This window comes from Perca fluviatilis, chromosome 22 (genome assembly GCF_010015445.1).
Source record: "Perca fluviatilis chromosome 22, GENO_Pfluv_1.0, whole genome shotgun sequence".
Taxonomy (NCBI): Eukaryota; Metazoa; Chordata; class Actinopteri; order Perciformes; family Percidae; genus Perca; species Perca fluviatilis.
Window position 1 is genome coordinate 6,048,560 of NC_053133.1, and position 25,175 is coordinate 6,073,734.

Below are 25,175 nucleotides of genomic sequence, written 5' to 3' on the forward strand. Positions count from 1 at the left end.
GAGGAGGTGAAACGGAGGCTGGCCTCTGGAGGACTTATTTTATTTGTTCCAACTTCCAAGTGGCCTATAGCCTACGTTAGTCATGAATAAATGATGTTAAAAAATGTATAAATGACTCATTCCTGACAAAAGGCAAAAGAGCTGTGTGCGTGTGCACATTTGAATAATGTCGGGCTGTAAACGGGTTTGGGCTTTTAAAAAGCTGTCAATCAAAATGTACTTGTCGGGCTCGGGCCAAATTCTGTCGGGCTCGGGCCTTGTCGGGCCGAACTTTTAAGGCCCCATTACATCTCTAACGCAGATTACCATTGGCGTGGCTTACTGTGTACCAGGTCACCTGCCCAAATTCCTGATTTTATCAGATTTTCTCTTCATTTAGTGGCCCTATTCTATTTTAATTTCCCCCCTCATACAATACATCTCTGGGTGGACTCGAGGGCCTTGATGATGTAATGGGAGACATGTCATTAATATATATTTGTTATTTTCAAGTTGTTTCTCCCAGAAAGAGGCTGGAGGAGTCATGTGACCGAATGGCCAGGTAGAGGCTTGGACAGAAGGCTCTGTGTTGTACTGATGTATTTATCCTTTTAGAGATACCACTGGAGGGGATTGCGGCCGATCTGGAGAGTCTTAAGGAAATTCGCCGCTCCATCGTTTTGATGTAGTCAAAACTCTCTGCCCTGATCACCAGAATGGATGCAGTTGAGAATCTCGTGGAAAGTATCGAGGCTGACGAGAAGGAAAGGATGGAAATCCAGCTGCTAGCAAGAGAGAGGAGGATATGCTTTGGGGGAAAAAATGAAGATTTGGGGCATTCACGAGGGTAAAGAAGGAGGTATTTCCCACAGATTAAATGACTTACTCACTTTGCAACAAAAAGATTGGCAAGCCTCCCCCCTCAGTTGCTATCAGACACTGGGTCCTCACCTTTTGCATGTCATTTATAACTGCTCGAATTAATAGGGCCACTGAGACCAGTTTAAATAACTGGTGCTCCGCAGCTAATTCTAAAAAACATCTTCTAAAGTGATTTTCTAAAAAACTCCATTCCCTTAATTTTGCTTATGAAAGTGACTATATGTAACTTTTTAATGTTTCTGAAACAGTGTAATTTTTCGCATAATAATCATAAATGACCTGTAACGGCAAACAAGACCAACAGTGAAAAGAACGCTATTTACATGTAGTTTTGATCAGTGCCTCTGCCCGGGTCTGATTTTTCCCACAAAGTCACAGAATGATTTGCGGCAGGTAGAACAGCTCTACACAAACACATTCTGACGGGTCACAGACTTCTTTGTAACACCAGATAAAGCCTGTGTTAGCGTATCCAGCCAGGTAAAAGGTAGCAGGAGATTTCCTTATATACTAGGCTAGGCCTAATTGTATTCTAATTTTATTTTAGAAGTTATCTGCTGTAGTTATGGCTGATACTGGGGCAGGACCATCACAGAAAAAAAGGAAATTAAACAAAGAACAACTAAAAGCTAAAAAGGAAAGTACAGTCGACGGGCAAGCTTACTTCATTTGGGCTTTCAACAGATGGAGACAATCATGGGAGTGTTAATGATTCAAAACTCACTCCAAATCGTCCCTCATGTATTTAATATGTCTATTTTATTCATATTTTAACTTTATAATGCACAATGTGGTTGTATGTCAGTAGCCTATATTAAATGACATCCTCCTTCCATTAAGCGCCCGTTTTCTATTGCTTTTTAGTCTGTGTTTGTGTTGGCCTACTATTTTCTTTTCCCTTGTCCTCCTGCATTTTTGTAAAAGCGTCTGTGGGTTTCATGAAATTCGCTATATTCATCTAAGTTATTATTAGGTTGGTACGTCTTAATGCTTCGCTCGTGACACGGTGACAGTGATACCCAGTTTAGCTCACGATACATCCAAAATAGACCAAGTTACCATCTGCAACACTTGAAATGCAACGATGTATCCGTAACGTATTCTCTTATTGTAAATGAATGAGCAAAACATTATCACAGCTATATGCCTGTACCGGTAACTCTGTAATACAGTGGGCAACACAGCACCGTAAAGTAAAGAGCTTTACGACAGCATGTGTGGTAAAAACACTATCACTTTTGTCCAAAGCGGCCGCTAGAATCAACACAAAGTGAAAGTTACATATAGCCACTTTAAGTAAACTTTAAGCAAACTCTCAGAAGTTCTCTCTTTCCCTCGGTGTGTGTGTCTGTGTTTATTTATGTATATCTATACCTGTGTATAAGTGCTTGTGTGTTGTATATGTAACGTAGTTGAATGGGTTCACGTTAAATTCTACTAAATTGGCACAACTACCCCATCTACTGTTATAATTTGTACCTGCTTCGAGTAGTAGTAGAGCAGGATTATGGGAAATTCCTCACAGCAATAGAGGATTTCCAACGAGGTAACATGTCTGTGAATGCTTCTGGACAATATAGGTTTAACTACTTGAAAAGCACTTAAAAGTTGACCCAGTTTGTTTGGTCAGGTATAATAATTGCTGGAAGTTATTTTGGCAATGGCTGTATATAGTTACCAGATGTTTTATTCATGTTTTAGCACTCGGAAAATATTTTCTGTATGTTAACTAGCACCTACATGTGCCGTCTTCTGACAGAGCATGCTTGCTGTTGCCCTATGAGACGAGCATTCACACACTGTTATCTTCCTTTGTAAATGCAGGTACGTTGCAGTATGTTGTATGTCCATTGTGAAATGTTTTGTACTGCGATATTTATTTTAGGATTTGTGATCTGCTTGATATTTTGCACCGTGGGAAAAGTCAAGTACATAATTATTGTTAAAATACTGAAAAAGGATAAAAAGTAACAGTCCAGTATGAAGAAGCTATATTATATTTTTGTTTATAGTGACTCTTTGTTAATTTGCAAGAGAACAGCTTCAATTTTGTTTATTTATTTCAAATGACATTTATTATTAATGTAGATTGCTTCGCTAAGTGTCACAGCATTGCACAGAGAAAATTAGGTTGTAGAGGTGGGAAATTCCTCACAGCAACGGAAGATTTCCAACGAGACAGAGCACACTTGCCGTTGTCCTATGAGATGAGCATTCACACACTGTTATCTTCCTAGTAAATGCAGGCAGAGGCTGATTAAACTGGCTGTTACCAACCTGACCGGCTCTGAGTGATACACAAGTCATCTAACATAGGTCCCATTTACATGCTACGGATGCATATTTTTTGCTGTTTGTATTGGCTGAGGGCTTGTAACCAATACCAATCTACCTAGTTGTCCTCACTGTAATTTTTCACTTCTTGTTCTTTTTATTTTTGGGGTGTACGTTTCTATATGTGACACTTTGCTTTGCCAAGTATGTATAGTGTACTTTTCTGTATATTGTTGTCTAAACAAATATTTAGTACTTTGATTGCAAAAAAGAGAGGGTAAAACCCCTGCCGACAGCGTAGCTTTCCAGCTGGTAGCATGCAGCTTAAGACACAGGGTACCGTTAGCTTACTGGTTAACCTGTAGCTTGACTATTCCAGACACCATGGCCACTGCCGCAGTCCGAGATGACTGAGAAACAACAGAAAATCCTCCTGCTTTCCTGAAGTCACCGGTGTGGCAACATTTTGCCTATCCCATTAAGTGAGTATGTGAAGAAACAACGAAGGTTAAGCATGTGGGCTCTGACAGGATTTAGTGGAACCTTCAGGTACACTCGGTAATTGTTGGGAATATCTGCTCATGCACAGTTAGTGTGATGAAGATGGTTCAATAGTTTTTTTATAACGAGATTTATTTGTTTACCTGGCACAAAAGAAAACAACAAACATCGGTATCAACGTCGGCCAAATGCAAATTCTACAAAAGATCCTGCAAAGGAGGAAGGGGTAGAGACCAGACCCCTGCTCCAATCTGTAATGTCCTGCTTAAAAAAAAACATGTTTCACAGATACTAATCCATATGTTTCATCAAATATCTATCCATATAGACATGAGAATGCCGTGATGATTATTATGAAACTTCCTCCTTGACCATGTGACTTGCTTTGCTTAAGGGTTTGAGGTTACCGTATCTTTTATCATGATGTTATAATGCATGTTAGTAATGTTTGTATTCTATGTGCAGCTAAAAATCTCTATATTTTAATAATAGGAGCTTTAGCTTAGTAAGTCTAAGACTTAGTAAGACTTACTACGTTTCTTCCTAAAAGGAGTTTTTCCTCGCCACTGTCGTACTAAATGCATGCTCTTGGGGGAATTACTGGAATTGTTGGGTCTTTGTAAATTATAGAGTGTGGTCTAGACCTACTCTATCTGTAAAGAGTCTCCAGATAACTCTTGTTATGATATGATACTATCAATAAAATTGAATTGAATTGAATTAAGAATGCTTAACGTTAAGAAGAGAAAGTTAGTTTAAAGCTTTAGCGTCAGAAAATGGTATTGGGAGGAGAACGCCCCCCTAAACACATCCCTCCTTTGAATGGAAGATGACCTTTAAAAGCTGAACGCCCAAGCTTATCTGTCTCTCTTCTCTTCTGTTCGTACTTTGTTTTTCTTTTGTTCTCCTTCACCCCTGACGTCCTTTCTGCGTGTGGCATGGTGATAAGTGACCTGCACACCGGCAGTTTACCACACAATCGGACATTTCCTCTCTGTCCATTGTCTTCCCTACTCAAGCTGCGCAAAACTGGAACTGATCACCTACGTTTTTAAATAACGCGCTGAAGAAGCTTGCGGGACAAACTCCCAGCTCAACGAAAATCCTCCTCTTCATCTCTGTGTTCCGAAGTCGGAACCCAACGAACCAGCACCAACACAGCAGTCACCATCTGGCGGTGATCCAACTCTTCAGAGAGAGAACGAAAGGAGCACGCGGAGTCGCCACGAGGTGGTAGCCGGAGGACAAGCTCCAGCACCGCGGCAACAAAAACTGCTGCCACCCTCGATCGTCCACTCCGGGCCGTCTTTTCATCCCTCCATCAATCCCTGCTTCCTAGTTAGGCAAACTCTGTTTTACTCTTTAAAGGGCGATGCTCACTGGCTTGTTTGGGAAGGGTTAGAATGAAAAAAAGTTTTTAAAATTTTAAATTTTTTTTAAAAATTTTTTTTTTTTTTTTTTTTTTTTTTTTTTTTTTTTTTTTTTTTTTTTTTTGTAAATATAGGGTTTTAAAAGGGTAAAACCTCCTAAAAAAAAGGGTGTGGTGGTGTTGTTTTTTTTTTTTTTTTTTTTTTTTTTTTTTTTCAACAGATGAATACATTCTTCATTCATAAAGAAACCGGGGTATGTGAATTCTGTGTGTTCTGGAAGCACCACAGCCTCTGTCCACTGAGTATGTCGAACTTTATCGCTTTAGCGAGATAAAACCTCCAAATGTTGAAACTGAACTAAGGCAAAGGTTATAAGCATTCTCTTTATAGAGTGGTACCCCAAATGTATTAGTTGCTCAAAATATTAAACAATTGCTGATAGCCAAGCGCTCTACGATAAATTTAATATTAATTAATGTCAATTAATTAAACCACCCATATACATTACACTTGTTTTAACGTAGATTGTGTCATCAAATATACTTAATTATTATTCATCTTGTATCAATGAAACTATAACATTTTAATGTCGTGTCATCGTGTCATAACTCACTTACCGACAAGATACATGCCTATCCAGTCCCTAGCATCCACTTCCTCCTTGATGTCCCACGTGATCACCAGGTTGTCAGACTCGCCTATGGTGTAGTGGGAGGAGCTGATGGTCAGAGTGGAGCGTGCGTCTGGGGAGACCAGGTCAGTGTCACTGGTGGAACGCGACAGCCCCAGCATGAAGTCCTCCTGGTCCAGACCATTGACGGCAAAGGTCTCTGGGCCGCAGCTTTGACGAACCGCATTCTTGCAGCGCTGGCGGGTCTGGGTGCTGCAGGTCGGGGAAGCCATCGCAGCCAGGCCCAGGAACCGGTTCTGGTACAAGTTCTGAAAGAAAATACCCAGCAAGAAGCTTTTAGCCAACTAACAAGGAAAAAGACTTTGTTGACATTACAAAGAAAATCAAAGGAGAAAACCCCTAATTGGTGTTTCTGGTGGATTTCCTCTATAATTAGCTAATTAGTTTTTCACACTATATATTGATCCTCGTCCCATTTTACAGGGTTCATTGCAACAGTGATTTTCCTTTTTCCAGAGAAAACACAGTTATTCTGTTTTTGACACCCAAAAAATCTGTGAAATATTAATTATGTACATTCTACCCCTGAATTTTCAGGCCCTGTCACGGTCACCCCCATCACCCCCATCACCCCCACGACACATACCACAAACCCCAACATATAAATACAGCAGTCAACTGTCAGCAGTGTGGACAGTATTCAATATGGAAGACTGAGAGCATGCTACTGGGTCCGAGACGAATAAGGATTTCAAATTTGAAAATAAATGTGTCAAAAAAGGCCAATTCAAGCACTTTCTATTTCTAGGAATTTAATTTAGAAATGCAATTTAATTTTCTTTGATGAATCATATGATTTATTCCATGAAAAAACGTCCTTCCTGGGTAACGGGAATGGATTTAAAAATTATTTCAATGCCTACCTTTTTTATCATATAAATGTTTATGCATATCCATAGTTACAGCTAACCAAACACACACGCACTGCTCAAAAAAACTAAATGTTTTACACAATTAATATGATATATTTGGGATACGTTTGATTTTGGTCACACAATATTCTATGCCAAAAACAGAAAAATTATGAAAGATGTCTTAAAATGCTTTACAGTAAAGGCAATCAGGTTTTTATTGTATACTCAACTCAGGAAAACATGATTGTGTAATATACCATGATAATCTGAGTTAAATTACTTGACTGTGTCATTGTTACTCGGGATGACAGCCCGTTAGCCAGGAATGACATACTGTCAGTATTTCGCTAAAGGCTCTCTTTTTTAAACAGTCATACATACAATAAAAAGCAAGCAACACTTGCAGGGTCACATAAGAAATCCGAAAAACTACGAAAACATCTCAAAAAAAGGCCAACAAAACTAAATTGGTCAGTGAAAACCACTGTCAGTTCTTTGTTGGGCCTCTCTTTATAAGACAGAGTCATCTGGAAGGACAGATGTGACCATGGAACTTGAAAACTTTTGAAAGAAGCAGACACACACACAAACACACACACACACACACACACACACACATTATTATATGATCAATTAACAATTCAATATTAGATTATGTCTATAATATTAGATTATTCATTATCTGGACAATGATCATGACCTGTGAACAAAAATGACATAAAAAGATTAAAGAAATACATATTATGTTATTAATATAATCTAACAATATCAACACAATGCTTGAAAAGTGACAAATACTAATAAATAAAAAAACAATTTTCATTAACATGTCCAATCTGGATAACAGAGGACATGTCCTGGGTAGCAGAAGATCTTCGTTATCCAGGAAGGACAAAAACATGATTTTCCCACCAAAACTCTGTCAAACATGGCATACTAAGCTAAAATAGATCTTAACCTTTAAAACATTAATGCCATATTTCACATGAAATAGGCAGTTTTTAAATATCAAAACATCAAATATATTTTATTAGCTTTATCCAGAAAGACACATGATTTTTGGACATAGTGCACCAGTGACCGAAAAAGCTAAATATCAACTTTTTTAAGAGAGAATTAGTAAACTCTCCAGATGTTTTGGGGTCCTCCAAAATCTTCTTTATGATTGAATATCCTGTTACATGACGAGTAATGCAGTATGCATTTGAATGTATGTTACCCAGGAGGGACATTGGGGAAATCCAAAAGTTTGGACAAAAGTATTTCTTGTGTAGAACAGTTAATAAGTTCAGTATTGGTATTATATTATATATTGCAAACATCCACACAATTATGCCCAAGTAGAAAAATAATGCTTTCATTAATTAACCCTTTTGACAGTGTTGCCACATTTCTATACTTAGATTTTAAGTCGGGACGTTACCCAGAATGGACAGTTTGGTACTATGGAGCTCAATGGTTCTTAAAATTTTCATTTCTTGCAATAAATTCTCATACAAGTGAGTAAAGAGGGGTTTTAAAATGTATATTTATTTTTCACATTATGAATATGCTTTCGACACCATAAAAATGGTTTGTGTTCCAAAGCTGAATTACCTTATCTAATCTCTTTCCTCTGCCATATTTTAAATGGTTTGAAAGGACAATAAAGACATTTACATGGAATGGTAAAAAAAAACAAAAAACGGCTACATTTTGATGAATTACAACAACTGATTGATAGAAGAGGTTTGGGTCAACCAAAGGTATTGTATTATTACTTTGCTTTTAACTTAAGGCATCTGGCCCACTGGTCACTTCCTCCTGAGAGAGCCCCACCCTGGTATTGTATGGAGAAATCTGTTCTTGCCCCATTATCGCCCTTACAGTATGTTGAGGTAAAAACACATCCAATAATCTCTCCCCGAAATGTCGTTTGGACAAAAGTGGCCTGGATGTTTGAACTGGATCAATATCTAAATACTTCATTAAGTATTGCAAAATCTAAATGTATGCATTGGTAGATCTCCCCTTTTTTAGAGGGATTGGTTGGAAAAGGGAATTGTTACACTGGGGGATCTGTATCTCGGTGGCATATTGAAATCCTTTGAGGATGTGGTACAGCAATTTGGAATCCCTAGGTCTCGATTTTTAAGATGCTTGCATCTTCGCCATCTGTTAGTGGGGATTTTTGGATGCAGTTCTTCAGCACCGACAGCACCAGAATTATGCATTGCTTCTATTGGACTCCCTCCAGATTGTTTAGACTTGGTCTGAAAGTCACATGAAATTGTTGGAAATGTAAGACAGAGGACGCCAATTACTTCATGTCCTATGGTCTTGTGATAAGATCCAGAAATTTTTAACTGGGATAAATGACAACCTATGTCGGACTGCAGGGACCCAGGTTCCTTTCAGCCCAAGATGATTTTTTCTAGGGGACGGGTATAGATAAGCACATAAGAAGAAATAAATATAGTAATAAAAATAAATGTTAATCATTAAAAAGAGGGCGGAGCTGGGGAGGATAACATGGTTAAGCCAGTGTCATCTATGGTTTCAATGACGTGCACTAAACTAAATGCTAGAAAGGAAAACTTGCAGAATTTTGCTGGTGAAAGTTATAGGAGTGCATATGTCCTGTGACATGAAATATAATGAACACAATAATCATAGGTTAGTTATCAGAATTGTCTTCTATCCTATATTTAAGAGAAGCTTTGACAGTCTATTAAATATATGGGGGATTTCCTTTGTGTGTCCCATTATTATGAATTATTTGTAGGCTTAAGTACTTGTGATATCAACAGATAACGTTTAATATAATACACGGTAGGAAAGGAAATTACACTTCTCCATTCTCAGCTGAGGTGGACACATTACCGCTGCAGTGTTTACTATTGCACTTTACACTGCATACATAAGCCTAGCAGCTATCAGAGTTGAATTTACTCCAAATCTTTTTATTGGTTTTCAATGACAATACAGAATAAAACATCATAAACAGTATACAGTAAGATATTGTCCATTACTTAACCCCTAACATGATAAAAGAAAAAAAAAGAAAAAATTAAAAAAAATAAAAAATAAAATAAAAACAAATTCCCCTACAAAGATCCTCCTAATAAGTGAAAATGATGTATCATTGCCTCAGAGTTGAATTTAAGCCTGGGTTGCAAGTTTTTGTAGCCTAAAACAGAGCAGCTTATATTTGGTTTGAGCGATCAACAAGTTAGCAGACTGCCGAGATGCCCTCTGCTCTGCTCAGCTGCTAGACCACTGTGCTGCCAGAATGACTAATTATTTCCAAACAGAGCCATTTAAGTCAACTGCTGATTTTTTATTTATTTTTTTAAATATCGCAACATATATATCGCAGGAAAAAAAAAGATTGTAATGTTTTTTTTCCAATATCGTGCAGCACTACCTGTAAACATGTTTAAAGGTGTGGCATGACACACTAAGAGTTCAGTGTCTGTTCAGCGTGGATGCTGTGATCAGTGCAAGATACAGCATCGTCACCAGCAAGTCCAAATGTGAGGGAGTTTTCCATCAGATCAGAGAATGCTCTAGTTGAAACGGAGCTTCAGGGCACGACCCATCCCGCTCTGACGCATAGTTCTAAATACTGAGGCACTCTGCGCGTGCAGTTGGTGATGAAGAAAGGTTATCTGCATGCACAGTGCAATTTTCATGTGCCTGCTTGTGACAGAATTTGATATGAATATTAGTGAAAAGCCACCATCATACCGTTGCATTTGGGAATGTGAACATATAATGACATTTTGCAAGGATGTGAAATGCATGATCATAAAATCCTGAAAATCAATATACCAATTTCTGCAAAATTATTTATATTACATTAATATCCTCTAAACATGCCACTGAAGAGTAAGGAATATGCATTCATAGACATGTGTCTATTACAAGCAAAGCGTCTTATTGCGTTGCAATGGAAGAACATAAAGGCACCAAGTATAGGTAACTGGTTGAAAGAAATGTCAGTAAATATGTCTATGGAAAAGGTAACTTATATTGTGAAAGGTAAACATAGGAGGTTTGAGGAAATCTGGAATCCTTTCTTATTCTTTCTTGAATACCAATGGCTGATTGAGAAGCTGTGTCAAATCTAACAGGATGTGATGAGAAGCTTTTAGTTATTGTTACTTTTATTCATTTATTTATGTATTATTCTTAATGTCTCTGTCCTTTACATTTATGTTTTCCTTAAGTGTCAAACATGTTTTATATGTATGTACATTGATTATGTTAAAACTCTTAAAAAATATTGATGAAAAACAAAAAGGCCACCATCATTATTGATGTTATTTGGTTGTACCAATATAGTGGTTTTTTTTTCATAGATTTGGCAAATATTGCTAATATGATGGCAATGCAGTAAGTTTATATTTTATCATGAACAAGATGACATTTAAAGATACTGAACGTCAGAACAAAACGTATTCAGTACGCTGTACACAAATAAATATTGGTATTGGCACCAGCCTTTAAATTCCCATAATGCTACACATTAACTGGGTGAGCAGGCAAAAGGAGAAGGTGGTGGGTGATCGTGGTGGCGGGTGGGTGGGTGGGGGGGCACTGACCTTGATACTACAGAGCTGCATCAGCATTATGACCAGTCAACCCAAAGCAGACCAAAACCTGAGGGAAGTTGGAGGAGAAGGGTGGCGTGTTACAAACCACAGAAAGTAAAAAAAAATAAAAAGCAGAGGCTGTAAATGTAGCAGGTTGGAGTCAAGTGTGGCATTTGTGTGCAGGGAAAAAAACAACATCATCATCAGTACATCACTTTCATACTTCATCTTTGTAAGATAAAAATATGAATAATTGAGAAGGAGCAGAAGCAGAGATGGACAAATAAAAGAAAACAGAGATATAAAGACACGGTGACCTCCACACAGAAACATGGAGAACAGAGATATACAGCAATCACAGCTGTCCAACAGAGAGATACAGCAATCACAGCTGTCCAACAGAGAGATACAGCAATCACAGCTGTCCAACAGAGATATACAGCAATCACAGCTGTCCAACAGAGAGATACAGCAATCACAGCTGTCCAACAGAGAGATACAGCAATCACAGCTGTCCAACAGAGAGATACAGCAATCACAGCTGTCCAACAGAGAGATACAGCAATCACAGCTGTCCAACAGAGAGATACAGCAATCACAGCTGTCCAACAGAGAGATACAGCAATCAGAGCTGTCCAACAGAGAGATACAGCAATCAGAGCTGTCCAACAGAGATATACAGCAATCACAGCTGTCCAACAGAGATATACAGCAATCACAGCTGTCCAACAGAGATATACAGCAATCACAGCTGTCCAACAGAGATATACAGCAATCCAGCTGTCCAACAGAGAGATACAGCAATCACAGCTGTCCAACAGAGATATACAGCAATCACAGCTGTCCAACAGAGATATACAGCAATCACAGCTGTCCAACAGAGAGATACAGCAATCACAGCTGTCCAACAGAGAGATACAGCAATCACAGCTGTCCAACAGAGAGATACAGCAATCACAGCTGTCCAACAGAGATATACAGCAATCAGAGCTATCCAACAGAGATATACAGCAATCACAGCTGTCCAACAGAGATATACAGCAATCACAGCTGTCCAACAGAGATATACAGCAATCACAGCTGTCCAACAGAGATATACAGCAATCACAGCTGTCCAACAGAGATATACAGCAATCACAGCTGTCCAACAGAGATATACAGCAATCACAGCTGTCCAACAGAGATATACAGCAATCACAGCTGTCCAACAGAGAGATACAGCAATCACAGCTGTCCAACAGAGATATACAGCAATCACAGCTGTCCAACAGAGATATACAGCAATCACAGCTATCCCAGTGTCTAATTGAACATCTAATATTTTCACTTCTCAGTTTTCATGTGCATCTCTGAATGGTCACATGGTTTGCATTGATGCAATGGAGAGGCAAGCCTGCAAAGGAAGAAAATATATTCTCGGGTCACTTAACTACCAACTGCCGCTGATACGACGGAGCTCTGTAGCCGGCGTCTGTACCCGGCTCGAAGCCCCCTGTTGTCCTACTTTGGATGTCTCGTGAGCTAAACCGGGTAACATTATCACCGCCACTGTGTCACGAGCCGAACGTAATAATAACTTAGATTCATATATCGCATTTCATGAAACCCACGGATGCTTTACCCAGGTAGGCTACAGGGGGACAGCCAACACAAACACGGACTAAAAGGAAAACGACCACGCTAAATGAAAGGGGACGTAATTTAATGTTGGCTACTGACATCCAACCACATCACACATTGCATTTTATGAATGAAGTAGACATATTACACTAAGAGCCAATTCGGGGTAGGTTTTGAATCCTTTACAATCGCGTGATTGTCTCCATCTGTTGAAAGCCTGACCGAGATTGACTTGTCATCTGTCTTTCTCCCTTTTAGCTTTTAGTTGTTCTTTGTTTAAGTTCCTTCTTTCCTGTGATGGTCCTGCCCCAGTAGCAGCAATAACTACAGCAGATAACTTCTAAAATAAAATAAAAATACAATTAGGCCTATATAAAGAAATCTCCTGGTTCCTTTTACCTGGCTCCGCTGGCTGGATATGCTAACACTGTGACCCATCACAATGTGTTACTGTAGCGCCGTCTACCTGCCGCAAATCATTCTCGGACTCGCGCAGATGCCTTACTGAAAACTATATATAAATAGCGTTCTTTTCACTGTAAGTCTCGTTTGCTGTTACAGGTCATTTAAGAAGCATTGTATGAAAAATGACAGAGCTTTAGAAACATTAAAAAGTTTGATATAGTCACTCTAACAAGCTCGCTGGCCGGCACTCACACTCACGGCCACAGGCATGCTATGTAATAATGTTGTTGTTGTGCGTTTTCACTCTGTTGTTATTACACACAGGTCTGAATTACACACACATGCTCAGTACCTATACGTGCACTAATAGAAAGATGTGAGAGTGAGGGAGCTGCCCATGGAAAGGCGCCCCGAGCAGTTGGGAGTTTGGTGCCTTGCTCAAACCAGGAGGTGAACTGGCACCTCTCCAGCTACCAGTCCACCACCATACTTTGGTCCGTATAGGGACTTGGGACCGGCGACCCTCTGGTTCCCAACCCAACTCCGTACAGACTGAGCTACTGCCACCCCCTATATATGTATAATAACCAGTATATTCCTCAATATATGGAATATAAATGTGTAACCAGTGTTTCACTCAGAGCATGAAATGTGGAAAAATCAGATGACCAGCATACACTGCTGAGACCATGCAGAGCATGAGTCAACTGTTCTGGGAATCCCCCTCCCTCTGGCTTGCTGCTTGATTAGGAGACAGACGAGGCAGACAGCAGAGAAGAGAGGAAAAGCATCTTGATCCAGTTTGCAATACATACGCCTTTTAGACACACTGAAAGCAAACCAGTCAAGATTTTTATTATATATTTATAATTATATTATGCTAGGGGCAGAGGAAAGCAGAGAGAGTGAGTAAAAAGCAGTCCCAGCCAGAGTTTGATGAGGCCAGCACAGGATAAGCATGGAGATCAGAATGGTATCATGTCAAAAAAAAGGTGGATCAGAAGACATATTCACACTATAGAAAACCAGGTGCAGCCTGAGGAGGGGGGGTGGGGGGGGGGGACTCAAAGGGTATACAAACTGAGTGTTGTTAGCTTCATAAACTGAATAAAAACAACTCTGAGCAGATCTCTGGTTGACTTTGGTGAATTTTTGGGACTCTTTTGCTGTCTACCTTTTTGCTGAAAAGAAGTGTGCAGAAGAGGAGTTCAGAGTCTTCGACCCAGCTCAGGTTTTGTCTTTTATTCGACAGATGCAAGGGGGAGGACTTGTGTTAACAGGGGTACATACATATGTGCCATTTTCATTGAAATGTCGATTACACTAACGAAGGCAAGCAGAAGTTCATTGCTGAACAAGGTCAATTTGACCCGCAACATAACAGGAGGTTTAATTATAGGCGAGTGATTTGCATGGCACCGAAACACAGAGGAAAACAAAAGAAAAGAAAGGCACCCGCCGTGTGTTGCTCCAGTATTTAAGGGGATTTTGAGGATGGGAGTTCCCACACAAAGTGGGAGGGGGGGGAATCCTCCCCTTATAATAGGACTCGTAGTAGCCTCCATCCCAAATCAAGAGCAAACTAGGGCGAAGCTGTACGGCCCTGACGTCTCCAGCGCCGATAGGCTACATCATGCCAAACAACATTCAGACAATTAATTATTAATACTTTAATGTTATTTCTAAACCTACAGGCAAATAGCCGATAGGAGGTCTAGATATGAAAGATGACTCATGGCGTTCTCAGATGTGTATCCACTGATTAGGCACATAGCCAATGGATAACAAGTCAATGTTGCCTTTTTATGTAGTCTAATAGAATTCCAACTTTAGAGAATGATGTGGCTTGCTAGCAACGGCAGCAAATTAAGCTACAAGAGAGCCGTGTTTCGCGTAAGGTGAACCGCCTCTAAACACAATTCTGCTTTCGTGCTGCTTGGCGGATATGTACCCCATAGCCTACTGAAAAAATAAGAAAATTATTTCGTGTGTGTTCGTGTGTCATTGCCGACGAAGCACCGCATCGATGTTTTAAACGGAATCCAGCGTCGGGAGAAAATGACACATACATGCGGGAGAGATGGGCCGCTGGTGCTGGGGACTGATATATAACAGGCTGCATCATTTAACGGTACACAGCAAGAATGAAAACGACCAACCTGGGATAAAATAACCGGCCGGTGGATCATGCTCCAAAGGTAAGGATGAGAACTCGAAGAGGTACACACCTGCTAATTTCCACCGAGCTCCATTTTGACAGTAGAAGGCAGGAGGGAGGAACACAAACAAAACGGCGTAACGAGGCACGCAAGACAGGCTGGAGTCACATCCTTTCCTCTTTCGCTGGACCAAAGTAAAGCTAGCCCAAATAGCTACAGTCTGAATTTCCTGCCACTGCCAGAATCGGCCATTAAAGCTGCGAGCATGGAAAGGTTGTTTTTTGGGGGGGGCGTTTTGGTCAATATTTTGGCATGTAGATCATGTAAAAAAATATGCGTATTACAAATAGCTTTATCTGAAAATTGGCTTCATTATCGATTTAGGCAATTCCAACTTAAAATACGCTTTTATTTTGAAGGTTCCATTTCTGGTCGTATAAGATACATTTTGTCGGATAGAGCAATGGCTCACAGCCAATCAGAAAACGCGCTTCTCTCCTCGCGTGCGCTGCCCCCTCTCTCTGCCCCCATTCATCAACCAACGCACACATAAACATGTAGCGATACACGCGCACGCGGTGGCAAGCGCGCGGTTATTATGCCCATCATTCTCCTCGCGTAACCCGTCCAGTTTATTTGACGTTTTTTATATATTGGCCTGGCGTTGAGGTTCGGGGTCCCCCGCAACAACATATATGTCACATGAGGGTTACATAAATTTAATTGGATTATTTCACAATTTCATTATAGGCCCATATGTTTTCTGAATTTATGTATATGGTTATTTCATAATGTCTTATTTATTTAATATTAAAAACTTTAAATCTCTATAATATCACTTTGATTGTATATATATATATATATATATATATTTAAAAGAACATGTTTTTTCTGTGAAACAGCTAAAAAAATCCTACACAGTTAATCTCTTACATTCACTTTATTTACAATTTACTCAGACCTTCATCAGATCAAAGTCATCCAAATCTTTTTTTTCCACAAAATGTTTATATTAAATAAATTACACTTATAATTTAATAAAAAATTAGGTCTGCGTTACTTACAAATAAACAATGCAACCACGAACATGAAACATGACGTAGCCTGCATGCAGTCACAGTTAAACTTCTGGGTTATTTTATGGTTTTAATGTTGTATTAATCATATGAGTAGATCATGCGAAAAATAAAGTGGCAGGAAAGTTCTAAACAGGCAGAAAGACTGGTCAGTCTTTAAAGGCCCCGACACACCAAGGAGATCGTCAGCTGACTGTCCCAGTTGGGCTGACGGTGAAAGTCCGTCGCCCTAGTTTTCGGAGTTGTTGGCGAGAGGAATCGGTCAGTGTATCATACGGATAATCTGTAATTCATAAAAACACAGATATTTGTTATTTGTTTCAAAACACAACACAGTCTCACCCAAAGGCGCAAAAATAACACAGGTTTACACTCTGAAAATACATGCAATGTGTACGCCAGTGGCGGATCTAGAAAATTTCACATGGGGTGGCAAAGGGGTAGCGAGAGATCCTGGCAGGGTGGCAGGTTAAGACGGTACATGGGAACCCCCATATGTAAACGCCCTGCTATGCCCTACTACGCCCCCCAACACCCTGCTACGCCCTGAACTATTATTTCTAGTCATAGTGCCATTATCTTTGTTGTTACTGTAATTGCCACCGTTCATCATACCAACTGCTATAATTATTATGAATCATAATTCTCTATATCTGTAGCCGCCTATGATTGGACAATCACTGTCCGGGGGAAAGGTTTAGAGAACGGTCAATTGTCTGTGAACAAAGGCCCAACAACATGATTTGAGGTCTACAATTGTAATCACTGTGTTCTTTTCTGTAATTTGAACTCTTGTCCTATCAAAAGCAAAGGTTAAACGTCAACAGTTTAAGTCCATTACACGCCTTCTAGCTCCATGACAAGTCTCAGGCAGGACCTAGCTCATCCCCATCCCTGGCAAAGACACACTTTTGTCTCATAATTGAATGCGAGACAATAGGCAGGGTTATTATCTCAATTTTACTCCCCACCCCCCCAACCAAGACACACATACACACACTCCCTTCTCACTGCAAACTTCACAGAGGCCCCTTAGTCATAATTGTCCTCTGCCAACAGTGTGGGGGATTTTTCCCCTCTATGTTTCACAAAGCATCCCATCACTCAAGTTTGCCACTTATCAAATCAAACAAGGCACATAAAATGGGCGTCTTTGTCAGTACGCTGTGTGTGTGTGTGGGAGAGGAGGGGAAGGCAGGGGAGGGTAATAGAGGGTTATTCATGTTGCTGTAGGGTGAAAAGGTGTAAGGGAAAGAAGGTCTTTTTACCACTAATGTAGACTAACTAACCTTAGTCACAACAACAAAGGTGATTCACCCCTACTTATGTGTCTGTGTCTACACTGTCACTGTTGGCTATCGCTTTGGACCACAAACTAAAGGGCTTATAAACTTGAACTGACCAGAAACAAAAGAAGAGAAACAGCAAGTTATTATTTTATGATTATATTATTATATATTAATGATTATTATAATTAGATGTGCAAGGTTAGTGACCAATTCTAGCACTTGGTCAGATAGATAGACAGGGTATTTCACAAAACTGTCTGTCATGACACTATTATGACAGTGTAATGGATAGATTATTTAATTATAATAATCATTATATCAACATGTCATGAATACAAAAAGGTGGATTTTCTGTTTATGTCAAGTTGTCATGACAAAGACATCCTCTGGTAATGTCATCCTGGTTAATGTCAAGTTGTCATTACAAAGACATCCCAAACAAATGTCATGTCAACTTGTTACGACCAAGACAACTTCTGGTAATGTCACTTTGATTAATGTCAAGTTGTCATAATCAAGACAACCTAAACAATGTCAACTTGTCATGACAAAAACTGAATGACACTTAATGACAGAAGTCATAAACGTTTATGCCTTGTTCATAAGGTCTATGACACGTTCATGACTGTCAAATAAAGTGCAAATCTATGCTAGGAATTAGGAAAGTACAAATTAAATTATTAGCAATTTTCAAAAGATTTTTTTATCAATATTAATAAAGTTATGAATATGTGTCTTAATAACTTTATCAAATTGACAAATAATCAAACGGGGTACCACCCTGGAATCAGGGGTCAATAACTGAACTGTGAAAAAGGAGGTGTTCTCTTAAAAAAAAAAGATTTTAATTAATTTGATTAATTTATCTCATATTTATAAGTGAACAGTGAAGGGTGAAATCCGAGCTCTGACCTGTAAGACCAGCTGTTATTGCAACATATACACAAATAATCTCAAAAAACTGCTCTTTAAAAGTATAACGGAATTGATTCAACTTCAAAAATACTGATCAACAATCAATAATTCTTCACTTCATCACTTCACCTCTATCAAATTGTTACAACTTTAGCAAAACAAACATGTGAGTGTGTATTGTGTGTGTGTGTGTGTGTGTGTGTGTGTGTGTGTGTGTGTTTATGTGGGGCAGGGGGAGGGAAAAGAGGAAGGAGTAGCGGGATCACGTGGTTGGACTAAACACGCAAGATCTAAGATGGCGGTTGGAAAACCGCGTGATTTGAGCCTTTTGTAGTTTTAGTACAAAGGAACAAAATGGCTACTCGTGGCGCTGAAATAGCGGGGGAAACCGCGAGACTTCGACATTTGTAACAAACAAAAGGGGACCCACCATGGCGGGTGTGGTGCCGAAACAGTGGGTAGTGAAGCTCTGTTACACGATCACATGACTATAGCGGCCGGCAAGGCCAGCTGATCAGTGTATGAATATGTAAAGTGAAGGATGTTTACTGAACTGTATGCGTTGATTCTTTGTACGGACATTCACTGCGGTGCGTCGGTCAGAATGCATTGGACAGGACCCCAGTATTAGTTTACTGCACTTTATTGCTTAGTTTGAAGGCACAGGAATTCACAGGGCTCTTATCAACTTCAGACTAAATCTGTGAACCTATGGTTCTGCCAACAGAAACATGAAAACAGAGAGTTTAGAGCATACAATACAATCTCACAATAAGTATGCTTCACATTCTAAATCAAGATAAATTATACATATTCATGACTGAACAAAGGAACTGAATTACTTAATTACCTGAATATAAAACTACTCCAAATGCCTTAATATCAAAGTATTATACTTTTACAAAGGCTGCCATTATAAACCAAAAACATCAACATAATACTTTAATACAATAGGCAGCCATTAAGGCAGTGAGAAAACGCCACTGAGCAGTCCACAGAGGTTTAATTACCGATACATATACAGCCTCTTACATTGGTAGGCATCGCCCTCTAGTGGCGAGAGACAAATTAAATTGACACAGCCGAATATCGCCGGATTCTAAATTGGCCTCATCATCGATTAAACAACGAATCACAGTCAAACAAACAATAACTTAGATGCCAAGGAATACAGCCGCTGTTATTTCAAGTTATTACATGTTATTTCTACACAATAACAGAGGGATTACAGCAGAAATTACTCATGCACTCGGCATTATAAATCTTCCCAGACCGCATGAGTTAGCAATAACAAAACTTCACCATCCAAACTATGAAACGTGAATTATTACACTGCATTTAGATTATCGTGGACGCACATGAACACAAATAAAGTGGCACAACTAAAGTGCGCACACCTCCACGAGGTTTTCTTCCCACAATACTCTATGGCTATGATGTCATATGAATGTTACATAGGGCCGCAGCTTATCATGTATGGACCTTTTTTACGTGTGTGTGTGTGTGTGTGTGTGTGTGTGTGTTGTGTGTGTTAAATGAGGGAGAGAAAAAGGGAGGAAAGCACATTTGAGAGAAAGAATAACACTTGAAATCTTGATTTTCGGGGAAGTGATGATAACCAATCTCCTCGTTCACTCAGGCTCTGACCTAATGTCGCGTTATGGCAGTGGTCTGAGAATTTGAGAAGATTTTCTATTACTCCACCCCTAGTGGGCCAACAGCTGACTTCGGGCGGCGGCAATAACCAATCTTTTTGTCTAACACAGGGTCAGCGGTCAAGTACCGTGATCAGGGCACCTGCAAAACTGGACACAGCGTTCCTAATCACATTAATATTAGAGGTCGACCGATTAATCGAACTACAGCCTCTTTCTTCGTGTGTTGCAGTCCGTTCGTTTGGCCGGTGGTTTGGCTCCGCGATGAAACAGAAAATGGGTGGTTAATCACTCGCCAGTGATGATGGAGCCGTTCAGTCATCTTTGAAGAAAAGCTAAGCGCTGTGTCCTTTCTTTTCCTCGGGAGAATGTTGATTTCTCCTTCAGCGGGTTCGGTGAGATACTGTTTCAGTGGCTCGGCAGGATCCAACATATCACAACGAACACAGAAACAGCTCACTTGACCAGCAAAGTGAACCTATTTATTCTCGTACAAATGCGCCAGGGTGCCTTCATTCAGCAAAAAAGCAATTAGAAAAGGGCCGTCGGGCTTTTATGTTCCAGGTCACCTGAGCGGGGACCCCCTGGAGGTTCAGGGGTCCTTCTGCCGATCAGAAATCAGTGTTTTAGATCTCTAGCTCACCCAGTAAGAGCGTGCACCCCATGTAGGCTGAGTCCTCTGCAGCGGCCCGGGTTCGAGTCCGACCTGCGGCCCTTTGCTGCGTGTCACCCCCCATCTCTCTCCCACCTTTCCTGTCTATCCACTGTCACTATCAAATAAAGGGAAAAAAAAATCCCCCCAAAAAATTATCTTTTAGAAATCAGTGTTTTGGTTCAAACTTTATTTCTTATGGAAGTGTGACTTTTCAGGCTTGTCCTTTCCTGGGTAGGCCTAGTTCTTTTGTCTGAAAGGGCGCTTCAGGTCCAATGTGGGACATGTGGCCTTCTTTTGTCTAGGAGGTCACATGTCTGAGGAGATTCTCTTTGTTTGAAAGAGAATCATGCTGCTTCAGTTCCAACATCTCATTTCAGGGGCCCCTCACTCTCTCTCTCTCTCTCTCTCTCTCTCTCTCTATATATATATATATATATATATATATATATATACAGTATCTCAGAGATCTAGAGATTGGCATGGTTTTATGTCAGTTAGCCTAATAGCTGGTTTGATTTGCATTGAGAGATGATTTTATGGAAAGTACCCCATGCCAGTCTCTAAGTATGGTGAAGGGTATGTGATGATGTGGGGGGGCTATTTTAATTCCAAAGGCCAAGGGAACTTTATCAGGATGCATAGTATCCTGGATCCATGAAATAACTGGCCTTTAAAAATAAACATCTTCCTGTCTCTATGGGAATTTAACATAGGGGTGTACTCACTTTTGTTGCCAGTGGATTAGACATTAATGGCTGTGTGTTGAGTTATTTTGAGGGGACAGCACATTTACACTGTTATACAAGCTCTACACTTCATACTTTACATTGTAGCAAAGTGTAATTTCTTCAGTGTTGTCCCATTAAAAGATATAATGAAATATGTACTAAAATGTGAGGGGTGTACTCACTTTTGTGAGATACTGTATATTTCTATGTCTCTCTCTCGTTCTCTTCCATGCAGCCCCCTGTCGTGGCAGTCTTGGAAAATGTCAGGCCCTGGACTGGCAGGGGATGAAGGGATGTGGGGGGGGGGGAGGGGTTGGGGGGACAGGTTTTCAGACACCATATTTGTCTAACATTTCTACCCATTTCGAACAAGTTCAGTCACAGTTCATGAAACAGAGCACCTCCATTTACCAGTCTCCTTTGAAAAAACCTGTGCGCTTACACACACATCTGGGCAGGCAGAGAGAGAGAGAGAGAGAGAGAGAGAGAGAGAGAGAGAGAGAGAGAGAGTGTGTCTGCGTACATGAATTCACAAAATGCATCTTCCTTAGATTGTTTCCGCACCTTTGAGATGGGGAATATCTGATTCCAGATATTTATGTCAGAGGTTGGTTGGCACCCAAACAGCTCTTTTAGCTGTTTGGGTGCTAACCAACATCTGACATAAATATCCGAGAGTGAATAGTGGATTTACATTCATCAAGTAACCAGAAACACAACTTCAAATAAATGCTAATGTTGCTTTGTGTCTGCTACCATTAAGAGGCCAAAATATCAATGAATGCAGCTTTAACTTGTCTTCATCTCTTTATACCGTTCTTTTGTTAGTGAAAATGTAACTGACTTAATATAACTATAATATCTAGAATCTGTACCCTGCTGTTTATTTTCTGGTGGAGCGGTAAGCGCCTCTTTACAGTCGCCGCACCCGACCTGTCGCGCGCCAATGTGATGTCAAAATGACGTAGATCTCGCTGGCGTGCGATTTAAAGTGCGCGACTAGAGGTCGTGCACCACTCTATTTATTTTCAGCGGCGCGCGACAAAGCGGAAACAGGAACCATGGACGAGTTCGAGGGCAACCGGATGGACTCTCAGAGTGACTGCCAGTCTCTCTTGTAAACTTACAGGGTTAAGATGAGCTCTTTTATGGTGAGTGAAGGGCTTGATCCGACCAAGTAGGTCATCGAATCGTTGTGCAGACATTCTGAAGTATTCAAAGTGCTTCTCTTCTTCTCTAAGCCATTGTTTACCTTTTTCTTCTTCTTCTAGTCCGTAGAAATAGCAAAGTCGGTAGCCTTTCCTCATTAGCGCCACCTCTGTTCAGGAGAAGACTGCAACTAGTGTTCGCGACATCAACGCGCGAGTATAAATAGTTACGGCGCTCCCATGACGTCACACTGGCACGAGACAGGTCAGAAACGGCGAGTATACCGCACGTTTAAGTACGCCCGCTGAGCCATGTAAATACACAACTGTGGATTAGCGATAAAAAGCCGCTAAAAGGAGATTGCTGAGTGCTTGAGTGAACTAATGTAACATTGTTAATGAAGCCGCTGTAATGACGAATACAACAAAAGTCTTGCAGATATCCAGGCGTTTCTCATTTTGATTGATACATTCTGCTAATTTATGCCTTTAATTAAAGCCTGGCCATCCGCACAGAGGTTAGTCCAGTGTGTGTCATTGCGGCGCTAAAGCCCATGATCCATCAGGAAGAGTTTGGTCACTTCAGTAGGGGGCAGACATGATGAGAGAGATAGAAGGACCAGAGGAAGGTAAGAACACAGAAAGAAGTAGAAAGAACTAGACACAGACAATAGTAACAGAGAGGAGAGCGAGGCACTGCCTGTGTTTATAACCAGGGCGGGCAAAGAGGAGCAGAGGTGGATGGGGGTGGGGGAGACATGTATCAGAGCCACTGACGCCTTCAGACAACAATAGACTGTTTCCCCTGTAATCCTGTGATTTATCGGGCTCAATGGAAGACACTTGATAACAGATGATAATGATACTTCAACGCTAGGCAGCATGGCTGCCAGGGGCTTTTTCTCACAAGGCCAACAGCTATTTAGTTATTTAATTACTAAAGCAAACGGAAATATTATGTTGTGCAGGTTTTGGGTTTCAAATTTGGCAGTGCCATTGGGAAGATTCAAGGGCTGTCACTTTTTATTTGAAATTTAAACTCCTATAAACGTGACCAAAAAAATGAAGCTAGCACAAGGCGATTGTAGTTTTCTTTGCCAACGCAAAATAGAGAAAGCTAACAAGCAACGCTCAACATCACCAAACCATTAGAAAAGTGGTGCTTGGAAGCATTTTGGATTTAACTCCGTAAATGACAAAAAATAACATTTCAACGTCAAGCAGGTCAAATTTGTTTGAACTTGATTAAAGAAACAACAACAAATGACAGCCATAGGTACTAAAAGTCTTTAACTAAAAGTTAAAGGATTGGGTTTAATTCTAATGTAAACCTCTGACATTAAGTAATGTAGGTGATTTGCAGACATATACATGTTCATGGTGTTGTTAACTTTAAATTTACACTGGCTATAATACTTTATGAAAACCTGTGGTCACCAACACATACACTCACCTAAAGGATTATTAGGAACACCTGTTCAATTTCACATTAATGAAATTAACCAATATTATCAACCAATCACACGTCAACTGCTTCAATGCATTTAGGGGTGTCGTCCAGGTCTAGACTATCTCCTGATCTCCAAACTGAATGTCCGAATGGGAAAGAAAAGTGATCTAAGCAACTTTGAGCTTGGCATGGTTGTTGGTGCCAGACGGGCTGGTCTGAGTATTTCACAATCTGCTCAGTTACTGGGATTCTCACGCACAACCATTTCTAGGGTTTACAAAGAATGGTCTGCAAAAAGAAAAACATCCAGTATGCTGCAGGCCTGGGTGGCGAAAATGTTGATGCTAGAGGTCAGAGCAGAATGGGCCGACTGATTCCAGCTGATAGAAGATCAACTTTGACTCAAATAACCACTCGTTACAAGAGGTATGCAGTAAAGCATTTGTGAAGCCACAACACGCACAACCTTGAGGCGGATGGGCTACAGCAGCAGAAGACCCCACCGGGTACCACTCATCTCCACTAAAAATAAGAAAATGAGGCTACAATTTGCACGAGCTCACCAAAATTGGACAGTTGAAGACTGTAAAAATGTTGCCAGGTCTGATGAGTCTCGATTTCTGTTGAGACATTCAGATGGTAGAGTCAGAATTTGGCGTAAACAGAATGAGAACATGGATCCGTCATGCCTTGTTACCACTGGGCAGGCTGGTGGTGGTGGGGGTGTAATGGTTTGGGGGATCCCTTTCGCCTTCAGAACTGCCTTAATTCTTTGTGTCATTGATCCAACAAGGTGCTGGAAGCATTCTTTAGAAATGTTGGCCCATATTGATAGGATAGGGTCAAACACGGTATTAGTATGGTGTTCCTAATAATCCTTTAGGTGAGTGTATATGACAAACTGATTTATGCCATTTGTTACAGCCAATCCAATTATGTGTGTGTCC

At 40.3% G+C, this 25,175-nt stretch overlaps 1 protein-coding gene across 6 annotated transcripts in view; it reads right to left on the bottom strand.

The window, feature by feature from the left end:
* Positions 1–15,491, bottom strand: part of LOC120552249 (E3 ubiquitin-protein ligase HECW1) — a 92,857-nt gene extending 77,366 nt beyond the window's left edge. For 2 of the 6 annotated variants that reach the window (XM_039790122.1, XM_039790117.1), the window contains exons 1-3: positions 15,313–15,491; positions 11,138–11,195; positions 5,624–5,945 (exon numbers count right to left, since the gene is read on the bottom strand). In XM_039790122.1, the coding sequence (XP_039646056.1) occupies positions 5,624–5,945; positions 11,138–11,164 (349 nt within the window). In that variant the 5' untranslated portion in view covers positions 11,165–11,195; positions 15,313–15,491. The remainder of the gene's footprint in view (positions 1–5,623; positions 5,946–11,137; positions 11,196–15,312) is intronic. The other 4 variants (XM_039790121.1, XM_039790116.1, XM_039790119.1 and 1 more) reach the window with 3 other exon arrangements.
* Between the last annotated feature and the right edge of the window lie 9,684 nt (positions 15,492–25,175).